The sequence below is a fragment of the Macaca nemestrina genome, chromosome 2, assembly GCF_043159975.1.
Source record: "Macaca nemestrina isolate mMacNem1 chromosome 2, mMacNem.hap1, whole genome shotgun sequence".
Classification (NCBI taxonomy): domain Eukaryota; kingdom Metazoa; phylum Chordata; class Mammalia; order Primates; family Cercopithecidae; genus Macaca; species Macaca nemestrina.
The window spans coordinates 124,713,177-124,730,134 of record NC_092126.1 but is presented as its reverse complement, the minus strand read 5'-3'; the positions used below and the strand labels follow the sequence as shown (position 1 = coordinate 124,730,134).

Below are 16,958 nucleotides of genomic sequence, written 5' to 3'. Positions count from 1 at the left end.
GTTGCCCACGATGCTTTGCCCATTAATGCCACTGAGACCTGCTAACCTGCTCCATTTTCTTTGTAAACATGAAAAACCCTGATACTGGCAAACAGGGAAGTTATGAGGCCAGCAGAATGAAAGCATGTGATGTGACACTGTGGACCACTATTCCACTGGTATTTATCATGGCATTGTGATCTGGTCCAAAAATGTAGCTGGCTTTTGGCTTTTGATACACTATAGTCACTTTTCTTTAAATCTCTCATTTAATCTTTATCACAACTCATGGGGCAGATGTTGTTCTTCAGTATTTAATGAGTAAGGGAACAGATGTTCAGAGACATTAGGTAAGTTGACCAAGATTGCACAGTTTGTAACAAGGAGGCATTTTAAGACACAGAGTGCAACAAATCTTTTGACCAGGCAAGGGGAGAAGAACCTGTCATTTCTCTGAAAAGGCAGCAGGATGCTAATGGATTTGTGCTGTGTTCCTTGGTAACTTTAGATGAGGTTGGGATAATTTGGGGGCATACCTTAGGCAAGCAGGTGCTTCTTTCTGCAAAGCTGATCTGTTTTCATTCATTCATTCATTCATTCATTCATTCATTCATTCACTTGTGGTTGATGCATTCAGATTCACTTACTCACTTTTTCTGTAAATTGGGCACTTGTTTTGCTGAGATCCAGGTGTTAAGAGCAGTAGAAAGATGATGAGAGAATTGAGAATCTGATTGGAGAGAAGGATACCCAGAGAGAGCTAGAGCATAACAGCACTATGTGGCAAGTATGGCAAGAAGCAACAGAATTCAGGAGCATGTTCCAGGAGTCCTTGGAGTGACCTCTAGGTACTGTGTCTCCCCACACTGGGAATCCCAGTTAGTATTCCAGATATCTGTATCTCAGCACAGGGACTGGCATTTGGTTTGCACTGTCAGCCACAATGAAGAGACCTATTAACAGCTTGTGATTTCTTTGTGATGGATAATTTGTGAGCTCAGATGTGGATGTCTAAAAGAGATGGTGCGTAGAAGTAGAAGGGCCTTCAAATCAAACAGTACAGAGGACTTCCTCTATGACATATTCAGGGACAGCCCCAGATATAAATAATCATGAAGTGGGCTGCTGTCTGCTCTTTTGTACCCTCGCTTCTCATAGCTTGTGACATCCAACCCCACCCCCCTTACCCCCTATCCTGAATACATGCTGCTTCAGGTTCTCAGGGCCTTGCCTACCTCTTTTGGTGTTGAGAATTCTGTCATTCATTTACTCTCTAGTATTAATTTAAACCAGTTTGTTACAGTATTCCATGTGGTACGTGAGATGAGATGAATGAATACATTTTTGGTTAGTCACATGAAATCTTTTCAGTTTCCTTCTATTTATGGCAAGTGATATTGGCTGTGTACAATATGTATACCAGTGACACTGGATATTTACAGTGGGGATATAAAATTGCCTTCTTCAAAAAGTCAATTTAGACTGGCAAAATTGAGTTGATTTAAAGAGAAATGTTGTATTAATATAGAACATTGGCTCATAGATATTATACAAATCATGAAAGGAGTATGTAAATAACTTTTGGAATAATTGTGTCATTTTATCCGGTTATGTATGCATTTCATACTTTAACTGTGGAATACAATGTTTTGTCTCTTAAGAAGAGAATTTAATTGATCAAGGTGGGGAGAGCACCTCTGAAATCCTCTTCAGAGATGGCCACCTGCCCATCAGGACTGTGATTCACCCATGTTACCCATGACTCACGCCACATCAGGCTTTCTCTTTCAGTTAATGGTTACACTTCAGAGAAAGTGATTTCCCCTTCAGAGTATCCAATTTCACATGACTATGAAGCATGTAGCCCCAGGATCCTTTCTCATTAAATGCTTATGTGGCCATGGACTAATGCTGGTTAGAGGATATAAACCAGACTTGGTATCTCCAGCAGCCAGAAAGAATAATAACAACCATCTAACCACACACTTATATAACAGAAATGTAATAGAATAAATAGAATATTTATTTCATGTACGAAAAATAGTACGGAATCTATTCCTGAACCATTTTTTCTAAGGGATAGGAAAAATTGTCAAAACAAAGAGAGATTTTTCTCTGAGAATAGTAATTAGGCTAGGAAAGAGACACATTACTGCAATTATAAGTGGGCCCTATGTGGCAAGATTCAGGGGCTTGCTAGCATTAGACGACTTGGACTACATGGTAGATTTTTTTTGGTCTTTGGGTCTGTCTTTAGGCAGAGCCAGGAGAGGGAACCCAGGGAATATAAGAGCAGCCTGTGATGCTGGAATTAAATGAAACTTGTTGGTAATCTGGACATAACAGGCCAGGTGACATCCTGGGCTCCCTTCAGCCCTGTGATTTGGGATGATTGTTCTTTTCCCCACCAGTTCCACAGTATATTTGTTTGAGTGCTTCCTTCAAGTATCAGAAGGAACACCCGTTCTTAAAGGTCTGTTGTATTGTCTTTTCCTAAATACAGTGGAGAAGTATTACTACACAAAGTTAATTTTTCATCCTTCTTGTAGATGCAAATATTGATGTTTTCGCAGTATATATTTGTATATTTATTTGCTATAGCCTCTTGACTGTTGATAATCCAGAGACAGGAAAAAAATAATGTTACTATTTTTGCCATTATTGATCATTACTTGGCTGGGATTTTATCCAGTTTGGGAGCTAAATTCTTCTTTCCGTTGACAAAGAACAATTAATTGCCTTCAGATAATTTAGCTTTCTATGTCCCCAGTATATGATTTGTCAAGCTAAGAATATTACTTTAACTTCAGAATGTTTACTTTCCTTGTATTTGGTATGAGTGAGGGAAAATAATCCAAACATTTAAATTCCTTGTCTTTATTTTTTAGTGGAAAAAACAATGGAGATAAATGTATTTGAAATGCATATATTTAATAAAAATATTAAATTGATAATTTAAAGGAACTCAGGCCTAAAATGATAACTATCATTAACTGTCCCCCACTCCACATCAAGATTGACTGGTAAAGCAAATCGTTAAGCAGTTCCCATGCTCTTTCTATAATTTGGCTAGGTGCTGGGCATATATATATAGCTGTTAACATCCTTGATAAGGTCCCTCCCCCATAGTTCTTATCTAGCTTTAAATAAAAGCAGGGCAATTAAATCAATTAATACTTTGCTTGGTACTTTTCTGTGACCGAATCAACTTATTTTTTGAAGTAGCATCAGTTTTATTCAGACAACTGCACAAACATAACCTCAGAATTTAGTCTTGGAAGACACGCAAAATGCATTTCAAGTCTGTGCTCCCTAAACGCGGAACTGGAGAAGAGGAACTGAGTTGGAACCCCCATGGTCTTCACATTTCTCATTTATGGAAACTGAAAACAAAACTAGGTCTAACCTACTATTATTTAATATATTGTTGAGAGGGAAAAAAGGAAAATCTATTTAGCATATTATCTTCTGACTTCCTGTAAAGTGAAATAAACCTAATCAGTACTGGTGTTTCTAAAAATGTATCAAGTGTTTACATTTTAAACGCAATTGTTAATGAGCTGTTATTATGAAAGTTCACCACATCGCTCTAAATCACTTGCTGAGCCAGCCATCAGAGGCTTACATCCCAGCAAACATTTTCTGAAATTTGCAGGGCACAATTATGATTGACTACAGATCTCCTCACACTTTCATTACAGGAATTAATATAGTGAATTGCTATATAAATTGATACCGTGAGGGAAGGGCACGCTAAGAGGTTTTAACAAGACTGTCAGTGGCTCAATGATTTGCAAAGTCAAGCTTCTCAGTGTTTTCAGACTGCCCACCCTCTTTCTCAGTGTATCTTCTTCTTGGTCTAGTTAGCAAACTGTGAAAGGGAGAGAATGGTTGTTTTTGTCAATTTTCTGTAGAAGCATAACATGCTATAGGATTTGTATACTTGTAAGTCCAAGTTGTACATCTTGATGAATTTTCCCAAAGTCATCATGCGTAAGGAACCAGCATCTAGAATGAGAGGTAGAACATGACCCTCTCATGCCATCTTCCACTCACTACCACGCTTGCTTCCACTGAGGCTGTCACTATCTTGACTCATCTGAGATTGGTTTTACCATGTTTTTGAATTTGTGTGTGTGTCTTTTTTTTTTTTTTTTTTTTTTTTTTTAGATAGGGTCTTGCTCTGTCACCCAGACTGGAGTGCAGTGGCACAATTATAGCTCACAGCGGCCTTGACTTTCTGGGCTCAGGTGATCCTCCCGTCTTAGCCTCCTAAGTATCTAGGGCCACAGGTATGCACCACCACACCTGGTTAATTTTGTTTTTTATAAGAGACAGAGTCTCATTATGTTGCCCAGGCTGGTCTTGAATCCCTGTCCTCAAGCAGTCCTCTCACCTTAGCCACCAAAGTGTTGGGATTACAGATGTGAGCCTGGACTAATTTTATATAATAAATAGAAACATATGGTATGAGCTTCTTTGTGTGTGGCCTATTTTGCTCAACGTTGTTTGTGAAATTTGGAATGATCTTTTTGTGTTTAAATTTAAGAAATAATGTAGGCTTGGCTGGGCGTGGTGGCTCACACCTGTAATCCCAGCACTTTGGGAGGCCGAGGTGGGCAGATCCCGAGGGCAGGAGATCAAGACCATCCTGGCCAACATGGTGAAACCCCATCTCTACTAAAAATACAAAAATTAGCCAGGCGTGGTGGCGCATGCCTGTAGTCCCAGCTACTCAGGAGGCTGAGGCAGGAGAATTGCTTGAACCCAGGAGGTGGAGGCTGCAGTGAGCCAAGATTGCAGTGCTGCACTCCAGCCTGGGCAACAGAGCAAGACTCCGTCTCAAAAAAAAAAAAAAAAAGAAAGAAAGAAAGAAAGAAAAAGAAATAGTGTAGGCTCGTGGATGTCAAATGAAATCACAGGGTGGAAAAATACTTTGGAAACTTTATAGTGCCTTGCAAATCTAGCCATGGCATGGCTAACTGAGAATCTGAGAGTAGTCCGGAGTGTTTTCATGTGTTTGGAGAAAAAATTGGTGTCATTGAATTATTAATGACTGTCAGCCACACCATTTGTATGTGCAAATTTGACAGTGATTTGCACCAGATAACTCATTTATATCCTAACAGATAAAATGGTAAGATTTTCAGATACCAGAGTTCCAAAGGTCATCTTAGAAATGTACTCCCTGAGGTTTATTCTTGTACAGGTTAGTGGACAATTTTTTATAATTGACTAATTAAATGGAGGCTAGAGTATATTTGAACCTAAGGCTCTATCTTAATGTTTCTACGTTTTTCTATTTAATTGCATTAACCATGTGAATAATCTATAATTACAACATTTTTTTCTTCAGTGTCACACTATACATAAAATTTGGCTTACAAACCAAACTACATACTAGATTACTATCTTCTGGAAGGCCACATACGTAATGGTTTTCTTGAAAAGAACACCTCTTACCCCCAGTGCCCACCACCTCACCCCATCAAATCCAAATTAACCATCTTCTCAGCAACACATTGCAGAGGTTAAGAACATGAGGTGGCATCTGTTGGGTGTGCCTTGATAAGCCTCCCTTCAACCTCTGAAAATGAGGCTAACGGTAGCACCTCTCACCAAAGGTTGTTGGGAGTCCAGTAATACAGAGAATGAAACCCAGTGCCTGGCACAATCTAAACACTCAATAAATGCCAGTTAGTATTGTTATTAGCATTCCCTTTTATAATTGCCCCTCTTAACACATAGGGATTTCATGATTAACATCAAGCAGGTGGTCCTAAGAAGAATTCTTTCTTAAACTTTAAATGAAAACAAAACTTCCTCTGCCATCCTTCAAGTGGCACAGACTCATTTAAACACCATCCAGACCAATGGGATGCATCACTGATAGATTTTTTATTTTTATTTTTACAGAACAACAACAACAAAAAAAACCCAGAAAGTGGTGGTATTTTAATGCTGGAGCAAACGTGGTATCATTTTTCAATGTCAACTGATGACAATCTGGTTATTAGGTTGTCAGAATTTTTTGACAAAATGTAGTGTTGGACTACCTAATTACATTGCTTCAGAGTCCAGTGGGGCTGTGGATCTGTTTTCTAATAATTTTTGGCCGGGGTTGTTTTGTTAAAGGCAAACGTATCAGTCATGTGAGATAGGTTTGCTTTTTATGTTTCCTAGTCTAAACATGAAAAATCCACTTAGGCCTGCTATTGTGGAGAGCAGTAATAATACACCGTTCTTCTCAGAACCCAGATGTCCCATTCATCTGAAAGTTTTAAGTCACTGGGGAGAAATGTCAAAGAGCCAGAAGTTCTGCAGGTTTTATTTTATTTTATATTTCGGTATTGGAAAATACATAATGAAATCAGCATTCTTAGAAATATACATTTAAAGTAACTTTTTACAGCCCCCTCCCCAACCTTTATTTTGTATTTTGAAAGATCAGGAGCTTTTTTTGTAGACTGAAAACTTGTGCAGTGGAGAGTACAAACTAAGAAGTATTTTTACATGCCTTCCCTTGTATCAGGCAGACTCAGGTTTAGTGGAGTTGGAAGCTCCTACAGTTTGGGAGGTCCTCTTTAAGAAAAAGAGGAAAAGATTATGAATACAAAATTGGATGCAAAGGTGAGTATTTATTTCAAAATGATTCACTTAAATCACGTGGTTCCCTTTCTTTCAAGATCTCTTTGCCACAAATGCTTACAGAGAAATGTCTCTTCATGTTTCCTCCCAGCTGGAACATGGACTCCCAAGGACTCTCGGCACCCCGAGGGCCCATGCAACAGGGACCCTGAAGTTTAAACTTCACCAGCATCATGCCAGTTCTTCTCTGTCTCTTTGAATATGCTGCTGGATTAGTGAGAATATAACTGGTTAGATGACATCTAGAAAGCTAGAGAAGACATTTAGTTGGAATTAGCTGTGAAATTGAGTTTCAAGTTAACCGCAAGGTAGATATTGCAGATTCCTAAGTGAATTGGGAGACTAAAAAATCTTTATAAAGTATAAAGCTTTAAAAATAGTTATCAAAAAGTGGAATAATTCCAGGATACATAACTTCTCTGCATAAGTTGTTGCAGTGAAAGATTCATTAGAAAAATGTAACAATAAAAAGAAGAGGTATCAATGTTTTCCAGAAAGCTGTATTTCCTGAGGTGTTTAATTTTTTGTATGTCTCACACAGTAAGTTTCCTGGTGGCAGAACAACATCTAGCCTTGACATCTGGTGTAAATCTTTATGCTCTCTTTGGAATAAAATGATTGCAGCACTTTCTATCAGTGGGGCACGAATTGCTGATATGTTATTTGATGGATCCAAGCATATCAATTGTCCTTGTCACCAAGAGCCTCGATGGCTGAAACTCCGGAGATAGTTATTCAAGGAAGAGTTTCAGTCCTTGGCCATGGGATGCCCCACAACCCAGAGAACCCTCAAACCCACATCAGCCCTTTGATTCTGTATGTTCATCACTTTTCTATTTACTTATTGCCACTTTGTTGAATGCTTTGAGATACTAATGTTTGTCAATTATGATTTGCTTATGCAAAGATGAGAAAAGATCTTGGCTACTGCTTTATCTGTCTACTTCCAAGGCATGTCAAAAGCCCACTAGTTTTGGAACTTAGATTAGTTATCTGTTGTCTTAGTCTGTTTGTGCTGCTATAAGCAAAATACCACAGACTTGATCATTTGTAAACTGCAGAAATTTGTCAGAGTTCTGGAGACTGAGAAGTCCAAGACAATACACCAGTAGGATTGGTGTCTGTTGAGGGCTGCTCTCTGATTCCAAGATGGTGCTTTGTTGCTGCATCCTCTGGAGGGAAGTACACCATGTCCTCACATGGCAGGAGGGACAGATGGGCAAGAGAGTACTCCTTTTGACCTCAAGCCCTTTTATAAGGGTGCTAATCCTGGTCATAAGAGCCTCGCCCTCATGACTTAATCACTTCCCAAGGACCACATCTCCCAATACTGTTGCACTGGGGCTTAAGTTTCAACAATTTAATTAATTATTAATTAATTTAATTTTGGAAGGGACACCATCATTCAAACCACAGCACCTACGTTGTAAGGTCAAGCTAAGTTGATGGTATATGTCATGTGTTCACTATTTAACGAAGACTTTCCTAGAGCTCAGTCTGGTGACTTTGATGGGGGAGGTGGTCAAGCTGGCATCTGGGTGGAAGATGGATGTTGAAAGTGGCAGAAATGGACAAAGGGATTTTAGGAGAGTTTGTGGTGGCTTGGGAGTATATTTTACCCATCTGGTATTTCTTCAGGAGAGAATACAGGTTTAAATTACTTGAGCTACTGTTAATTATTTTTGGTTGCTTATTTTTGTTGTTTTTTGTTATTGTTTTTTAAATGTTGTTTTGTGTGACAGACTGTGAGGTATTTATATGCATTTCTGCTTTTTTTTTTCCCTCCTGCCACAATAAGAGCATGTAAACCTTACCTTTGTCATGTTCTTTATTCTTTTCTTAACCTTTCATGAGGGTTTCACAGAAGTCCTGTTAGGATCCGGGTCTTCATTTAACAGATGAGGAAATGCAGACATAGGAAGATGTGCTTTGTGGTTTCCTCAAGATCATTCCATGCCATTCACTGTGACTGGAACCCAGCTGACTGACTCCTATCTCTAAAGTTCTAGAAAGGCTGATGAATAGGCCAGTTTGGATAATGGTACCCTCACAAACATCTCATTGCAAGTATGTATTGCATAGAATTGCACGGTGACATCTTAATTGCCCATTTAATTTATGTAGTTACAACATTTTCAAGGTATTTGAAATATCAGAATAGCCTGAGAAATGTATACAAATAATCTGCTGAAATTAATAAGTGGAAAAGATTTAAAGATATACTAGTGTTTTAACAACAATTGAAGACACAGCTTGGCCTGGCTATAGCATGTGAAAAATACCTTTCTTATAGAAAATACATGCTGAATCAAGCATTTTTATTTGGCAGTTAACCAACAGTTGGGCTATAAAGATGGAATCATTAGTTCCCCCCTCCCAGAGTAAACTCTGAATAGATCAAATTTGCCAATGCAGATGGACCATACAGATTTTGAAATCCTTTCCTGATGCTTTATGTTTAATGACATGCCCATTTATTTAGAAATTTAAAATGATTATACTTATTCACATAAATTATATCTGTAATTAAATGTCTCTTTCCTCAGCATTGCAGTATAATTGTTTTATCATGGTGGTTTTTGGTTTTGAGACTCTGTAAGAATTGTCAGTTGTTGTGTTTACTTTAGACCATAAGCAATGGATGCAGATTTTATTTGTAGTACAAGATCTTGAGTTTCCTAATCAGTTTTTGTGTTACTTAAGCAGAATAGAAAGCATAGCCACACATAAAAACTGAGTCCATGTACTATAGGGGAAAGATGTATGTTGGTACCTTTCTAGCACCTGCAGTTTCCATTATCCCTCTTCTGTGCCCAGCCTTTAGTAGTGGGATCCTCCCACACTCCCATCAACCTTAATATGAGTATTATGGGGTCCTTACATAAGTTCCCAATTACTGCAGGTCAAGATTCAATCAAAATAATTCTTTTTTCAATTGCAGTTCACTTAAATAAAGCAATCTCACATTCAAAGTCCAGAGTACTGCAGAGGGCATAGAGTGATAGCAAACAGGATGACAAGTTAGAAGGGACATGCCAGCTGGGATGGCTCAGTAGGTATTGGGCTTTAAGCAAAGAGTAGTGAAGATCGGATATTCAGACTGCTGTTAAGATGTGTGCATAAAGCTACTTCTCCTTAACCTGGCTGGGTGCCCAAACCTCCAGCTAAAAGAGTCATTTTTAAGTGTTAAATGTATCCCTCAATTTTCTTTTTTATAATCTAACAGTCTCTTTAGGTTCTCACAAAGTAGAGTGGTAGGAAATTTGTATTTTTTTCTATGAAACTTTCTTCCACTGAAAGCTTGTTGGAAAATGAGAACTGTGTTTTGCAAATAAACCCCAGAGGTTGGATGGACTGTATACATATATTCTGTGAAATACAGTGAAATGTGATCCATCAGAGATGCCTCACATTTCGTACCACCAAAGACATCAACAGCATTCTAACAATAATAAATACCACAGGTCTTCAGAAACAACATGCACACACATCCAGTGTGGTTATTTTTAGTTTTTAGGCAAGCACAGTTACTATCAAATTAATTATCCAGCACTTTTTGGAGTGATAGATCAATAAATTGTCAAATCTCCAAAATATAGCTGTTTGAGTTTTTTAAAAAGAGATTTTTTTTTTTTTCTTTTCAGCAGCTCCAATGAGAAAACAACAAACAGAGAAATGTTCATGGTTCCATACAGGAAAGATGACAGGATGGGTTATGAACTTGTAGGTTACATCTAGCTGCACATGTATTTGGTCTGCACAGTGTTTTTAAAAAATTAATTTAAAATATTAACATTTTTAAATCGAGGTATTTAAAATAAATGTATCAGCTTCTGACATCCCTGGGAAGACCTGGCAACATCTGGTCCTGTCTCCTCCATGGTAGTGTTTCCTTGGAGCAGAATAGTTGCTGCCCTGCTTCATTTCAGGTGGAGGGGTAAAGGCTCGCTTTGTCTTGGCTCGGCCTGCTTTACTCATTTACGATCCCTGCCTGCCCCTGCTGGCCGTTCTGACCCCAGTCTAAGGAAAACCACAATAGCCTCCTGCAAATGTGTTCACAGCCGAGAGAGGAAGAGGCTTAGTTTGTATTGCAGAGAGAACTGGCATCAGTGGGAGGCTTAGTTTGTATTGCAGAGAGAACTGGCATCAGTGGGGGCTCTCGGGGGTTGTGTGGGGCAGTGAGGAACATTCTAGGAACATGAATTTAAGCTCCAGTGTAATGAATTTTACATACAACTTCTCAGATCTGTAACTCACAGAAAATGTTTGAATATAGTCATATAACCATCTATGAGGGAAAATGAAGAAGGGGTTCCTTTATTATCTTGGTAACTGTATTTTATCTACTTTTTAGGAATTCTTCAATGCTTAGATTAAAATATTTTTTTAATTGGATAATACTATCACATAATTCAAAAGATGTTAAAAGATGCACAGTGGAATATCAGTCTCCCTCCATTTCTGTCCCTCGTACCTCAGCTCCCCTCTGGGCAGTAACCATTGTGTGTCTTTCTTGTGTGTCATTCCAGAGATGTTCTATGCATATACACACTTATGTACTTTTCCTTACATGAATAATAAGTCATTATATATGCTGTGCTGCCCTTGCATTTTTCTCCTTGCATATTTTAAGCTAAGTTGACATTAGAGATCATTGCATCTTGGTACTTGAAAGATGACCTTGTTATTTTTGATGTCTTCATATATGCTCTTGTGTAGTTGTGTCATAGTTTATTTAACCATTACTGCATTGAGGACATATACTATATATATAATTGAGATTATTTTCTATCTTCCAAGGATAGAATTCTGTGTATTCACAATTTTCTTCTTTCTGCACCCTCTCCTTTTTCCCCATGACTTTGATTTTGCTCACAAAATGAAATGATTGACATGAAACTTTAGGTCCACCCTTAGGCAAAAAATGTGGCAACTTTGGTCACAGCAAAATGTCTTTTCCCCCCTCCATCTCTATCAGAAAAACCACTACATTTAGTTTCATAAAAAAAAAAGAAGAATAAGGGAATATGCTAACAATTCTGGCAGTAGTTATGCTTTCACACACTTCTGGATCTGTGTTTTTCCAACTTTTATGTGCATAAGAATTTTCTGGGGATCTTGGTACAATGTAGATTCAGCAGGTGGGGCCTGAGAGTCTGCATTTATAACAAGTGCCAAGTGATGCTCAGGTTGCTGGGTTGGGCCACCACACCTTGAGTAAAAAGACTTGTGGAAATTTGTTGCCATTGTGTTTTAATGTAGTGAGTGGTGATGTTTAGATTTCACTAATACCCATAATCATCCTATTTTACAGGCTGAGAGTAGTGAGGTTGGTGGCCAGTAGTGATATCTTTTGCTTATGTGAAAGTGGAATAAATAGTGTATGTTTAGTTTCTGTTTCAGCGTATTTTATAAAATCCTTGATTTAGGTGTATGATGCACTTTAGTTGGTACATTTTCAAATTAATATTTTAGTCTATAAATTAAGATTACAGAGATAACGAAAGAGCTTCTGTATAACAAAAGGAACTATCAGCAGACTAAACAGACAACCTACAGAATGGGAGAGCATTTTTGCAAACTATGCATTTGACAGAGGTCTAATATCCAGCATCTGTAAGGAACTTAACAAATTTACAAGAAAAAATGAACCCCATAAAAAAGTGGGCAAAGGCCGGGCGCGGTGGCTCAAGCCTGTAATCCCAGCACTTTGGGAGGCCGAGACGGGCGGATCACGAGGTCAGGAGATCGAGACCATCCTGGCTAACACGGTGAAACCCCGTCTCTACTAAAAAATACAAAAAAAAACTAGCCGGGCGAGGTGGCGGGCGTCTGTGTTCCCAGCTACTCGGGAGGCTGAGGCAGGAGAATGGCGTAAACCCGGAAGGCAGAGCTTGCAGTGAGCTGAGATCTGGCCACTGCACTCCAGCCCGGGCGACAGAGCCAGACTCCTTCTCAAAAAAAAAAAAAAAAAAAGTGGGCAAAGGACTTGAACAGATACTTTTCAAAAGAAGACATACATGCGGCCAACAATCATGTGCAAAAAAGCTCAACATCACTGATCATTAGAGAAATGCAAATCAAAACCGCAATGAGATACCATCTCACACCAGTGAGAGTGGCTACTATTAACAAGCCAAAAAAATAACAGATGCTAGTGAGGTTGTAGAGAAAAAAGAATGTTTATACACCTTTGGTGGGAGTGTAAATTAGTTCAACCATTGTGGAAGATAGTGTAGTGATTTCTCAGAGACTTAAAGACAGAAATACCATTTGGCCCAACAGTCTGATAATCCCATTGGTATTATTTTGGTATATAATACCAGTGGGATTTTTTTGGGGGTATATAATAACAGTGGGATTATGGAGAAATCTTGGCTATATACCTGAAGGAATAGAAATCATTGTATTATAAACACACATGCATGCGTATGTTCATTGCAACACTATTCACAATAGCAAAGACATGGAATCAACTTAAACGCCCATCAATGATAGATTGGATAAAGAAAATGTGGTACATATACACCATTAAATACTATGCAGCCAAAAAAAGAACAAGGTCATGTCCTTTGCAGGAACACGGATGGAGATGGAGGCCATTATCCTTAGCAAACTAACACAGGAACAGAAAACCAAATGCTGCATATTCTCATTTATGAGTGGGAGCAAAATGATGAGAACACATGGACACATAGAGGGGAACAACATACACTAGGGCCTATTGGAGGGTGGGAGAGAGGAGGGAGAGAATCAGGAAAAATAATTATTGGGTACTAGGCTTAACATATGGGTAATGAAATAATCTGTACAACAAACCCTCATGATACATGTTTACCTATGTAATAAACCTGCATATGTACCCCTGAACTTAAAAGTTAAAAAAAAAGGTTATAGAGATAGAAATAACTTTAACTTCTCATTTTTTTCTTTAAAGAGATTATTTACATATAGATTCATATGGGAATAAAATTTAATTGCAAAGTAAAACCAAGGTAGTTTGACCAAATTGTGGTGACTTAATTATCTCTTTTCACTAGATTATAAATTCCTTGAGGACAAGAATTATTGAATTGAATTGTCCTTTTATAAATTTGCTATTACCTATGATGAAGATTTCTCCTTGCCCAAATTTTAATTAGACTCCTCTGAGCCCTCTTCTCAACCAGTGACCTTGGCCCCAGACCTCATTCCTGTATTTGCTCTTTCTAGCCTGGCTTTAGCAATAATCTTGTTAAGTGATAGCTGATCACCATGATGTCTAATCAAGTTTCTCACCCAACCCTTGATGTCTAAGTCCTTGGCCTGCCTTTAGCAAGAATCCTGTTAGGAATTATTTTAGCAAGGTTTCCCTTACTCCTTTTAGTAGTTTTCTACCCACTGAACCCCTTATCTGCTCTAACACTCGCTATAAATCTCTGGCTATCTATCTTTGTTGCATTTGGAGTTGAACCTGATCTCTCTCCCCTGTTGCAATACTGCTATTGCAATAGTCCTTAATAAAGTCTTCCTCACCATTTTAACACATGTCAGAATAATTTTTGTTTAACATTTGTTTCTTGCTCCTCTGCACAATTTTTGCCTTGCATCATTTTAAAAGCAATAAAAGGGAACAAAGAAGTTCACTTCTCATCACATTTCATTTTTCTATATGATTCAAACTAATTTAATTTCCAACTAAATTCATATTAAAGGTGAATATCACTCAAAATTTAAAGTTTTTAAAGATAGATTTTGAAATAAATCTGAATTCTTACTAACCTTTTGGGTTGTTAAAAGATAATTTTCAGTAAAAGGTAAAGTTATGACTCATATAGGTATAAAAATGAACACATGCTAAAGATTTTATTTTACTTATATGATTGAGAGAACCAGGCAGATGTTATAACTGGCTCAAAGGAAAAGTCAAAACGGCACAAATTTATGTGGAATAAAAGAGTGTTAAGATGAGTTGCAAATCGAGATAAAACTGTTTTTTCCACAGTAGGAAGTCAATTAAAATCACAACCTGTAAGACAGAATTTATATGTATCTATCAGTTATCTGTAACTTACAAAGTGGTGCAAAATAGCTCAAAGACATTGTACAAGACTAGAGTCAGACAGCTGGAAAGAGTGTGTTTATAGATGATGTGTAGGTTTTCGTTGAAATGTAGTAATTTTTTTCCTTCATGGTGGAGGCCATCTTTGACTTAGGTGTATGCCCTAAGTATCGACTTAGAATTTACCTTTGAAAAGTACAAAATGACCCACTAATTGGGGATGACCACACACAAGTAAATGGCAAAGACATAGAGATCAACGTACGTGTGCTACAAACCATGGGAAAAACTAGGGACATTTTATAATACATAGCTTCTGGCTTTCAACCTTGTAGCCTGAAGATGGAAAAGAAAAAGAAATACCTTTCCCTGTACTGGAAAGTTTGAGCTTCATGGTGTGTGTTTAGTATCCGCCCAGATCAGGCTGTTTGTAAGAATTCATTTTCATAATTGAGCATGTGCGCTTGAACCAGAAAATATTTAGAGAAGACAGTATAGTGGGAAATCAACAAAAACGGCTTGAAACCATGCCTGGAACTAAATTCGCATTGTTCAGAAACCGAATTGAGCCAATGAATGCAGGAATGGAGACATTGTGTGGCCTCCATTCTGAGAGTGCTGGTGGGAACGCAGCATTGCTCAAGTTAAGACGTGATAAATCCCTGTCACAAGGTTGACTTAGGTCTTCCTCACCGGGAGACAGGGCCAGAAAAATGAAACCTTCAGGTGAAATTGAGAAAGTTGTGCCTCAGGCAACTGCCATTAGGTTAAATTCTTTCAGGTGTGTTTTATAGCCATTCTGCATGCTTTTGTCACTCATTTTTGAAGTCACATTTCTAAGAGTGTTTGTTACTTTTATTTCTATGGATCCTTTTCTCTACCTCAGGGGTTAGCAAACTTTTTTTGTAAGGGGCCAGACAGTAAGTATTTTAGGCCTTGGGACCCTACTGATTCTTTCACAACTGCTCAACACCATCTTGTAGTTTGAAAGCAACCCTAGACTGTAGGTAAACATGGCTGTGTACCAATGACATTTTATTTATTGGTATGGAAATCTGAGTTTTATAAAACTTTCATGTGTCATGAAGCATCATTCTTTTGAATTTTTTCAATGCTTTTAAAATGTAAAAATCATTCTTAATTTGTGGGGGTATCAGGAGGCCGCTGTCCAAATCTGGCCCTGTGGGCTGTGGTGTGCCGACTCTTGCTTTATAGAATGGGTGGGATACAGTTGCTGGATGTAGATCAGATTTTTATGTTGTGGTTTTGTCACTTACCAGCTGAGAGATCTTGGACAAATAAGCTCACCGCACTAAAACTGGGTTTCCTTTGTTGTAACATGTGGATGATCCCTAAAATACAAAGTTGTTTTATGGACTAAATAAATTATGCCAAAACTCTGTGCTTGGGCCTCCAAAAACGTTGAATAACTGTTTTCCTTCTCCCTGTTCCTTTCTACTTCTTGGTGCCTTCTTCCCTTCCCTCCCCTTTTCCCTTTTCCCTTTTCTCTTTTCTTTTCTTCTTTTTCTTTTCTTTTTTTTTTTTTTTTTTTTGAGACACAGTTTCACTCTGCTGCCCAGGCTGGAGTGCAGTGGTGCAATCTCAGCTCACTGCAACCTCTGCCTCCTAGGTTCAAGTGATTCTCCTGCCTCAGCCTCCCAAGTAGCTGGGACTACAGGCACATGCCCGGCTAATTTTTGTATTTTTAGTAGAGAAGTTTTGCCATGTGGCCATGCTGGTCTCGAACTCCTGATCTCAATTGATCTGCCTGCCTTAGCCTCCCTAAGTGCTGGGATTATAGGCATGAGCCACAGCACCCAGCCCCATATTTCTTTTAATGTCTCTGTATGCAGGTTTTTGGCAGTAGCTGTTTCATTTTGTTATTAATTGAATTTTTATAAATGGCATCCGACTTTTATATTTATATTAAATATATAAATTATATTTAATTAACTTAAATATAAATTATATTTAAATATAAAAGATATAAAAGTTATATAATTTATATAGATATAAATTAAATTTAGTAGGGATATAAATGTAAAATGTATTTGTATTAGGAAAGTGCTCAAGAAAAATCCTGTATCAAATTTTCATGTTAAAGTAGATAATCCATTTCTAAATCATCCATTCTGTCAGCTCATGTTTCCACTTACTGGATTTTCACATTAGATTTTCTATATCAAGGTATGCTTATTTGTGTTTTTTTTCTGAAGAGTGAGAAGTGGACCTTTGACCACCCTGTCTGGAGTCATTCTCTGGGCTTCTCCAGCCCCTGAAGAATATGTGA

At 38.0% G+C, this 16,958-nt stretch overlaps 1 protein-coding gene across 31 annotated transcripts in view; it reads left to right on the top strand.

Annotated features, from left to right (window-relative positions):
• Nucleotides 1-16,958, top strand: part of LOC105483059 (fragile histidine triad diadenosine triphosphatase) — a 1,492,666-nt gene that overhangs the window by 49,843 nt on the left and 1,425,865 nt on the right. For 18 of the 31 annotated variants that reach the window (XR_011620120.1, XR_011620124.1, XR_011620122.1 and 15 more), the window contains one exon: nt 16,885-16,954. The exons of the other annotated variants lie outside the window; for them this stretch is intronic. Coding sequence is in view for 13 of the 18 variants with exons in the window: in XM_071092017.1 (XP_070948118.1) it covers nt 16,953-16,954 (2 nt within the window). In the remaining 5 variants the exon portion in view is untranslated. The remainder of the gene's footprint in view (nt 1-16,884; nt 16,955-16,958) is intronic. 31 annotated transcript variants of the gene reach the window in all.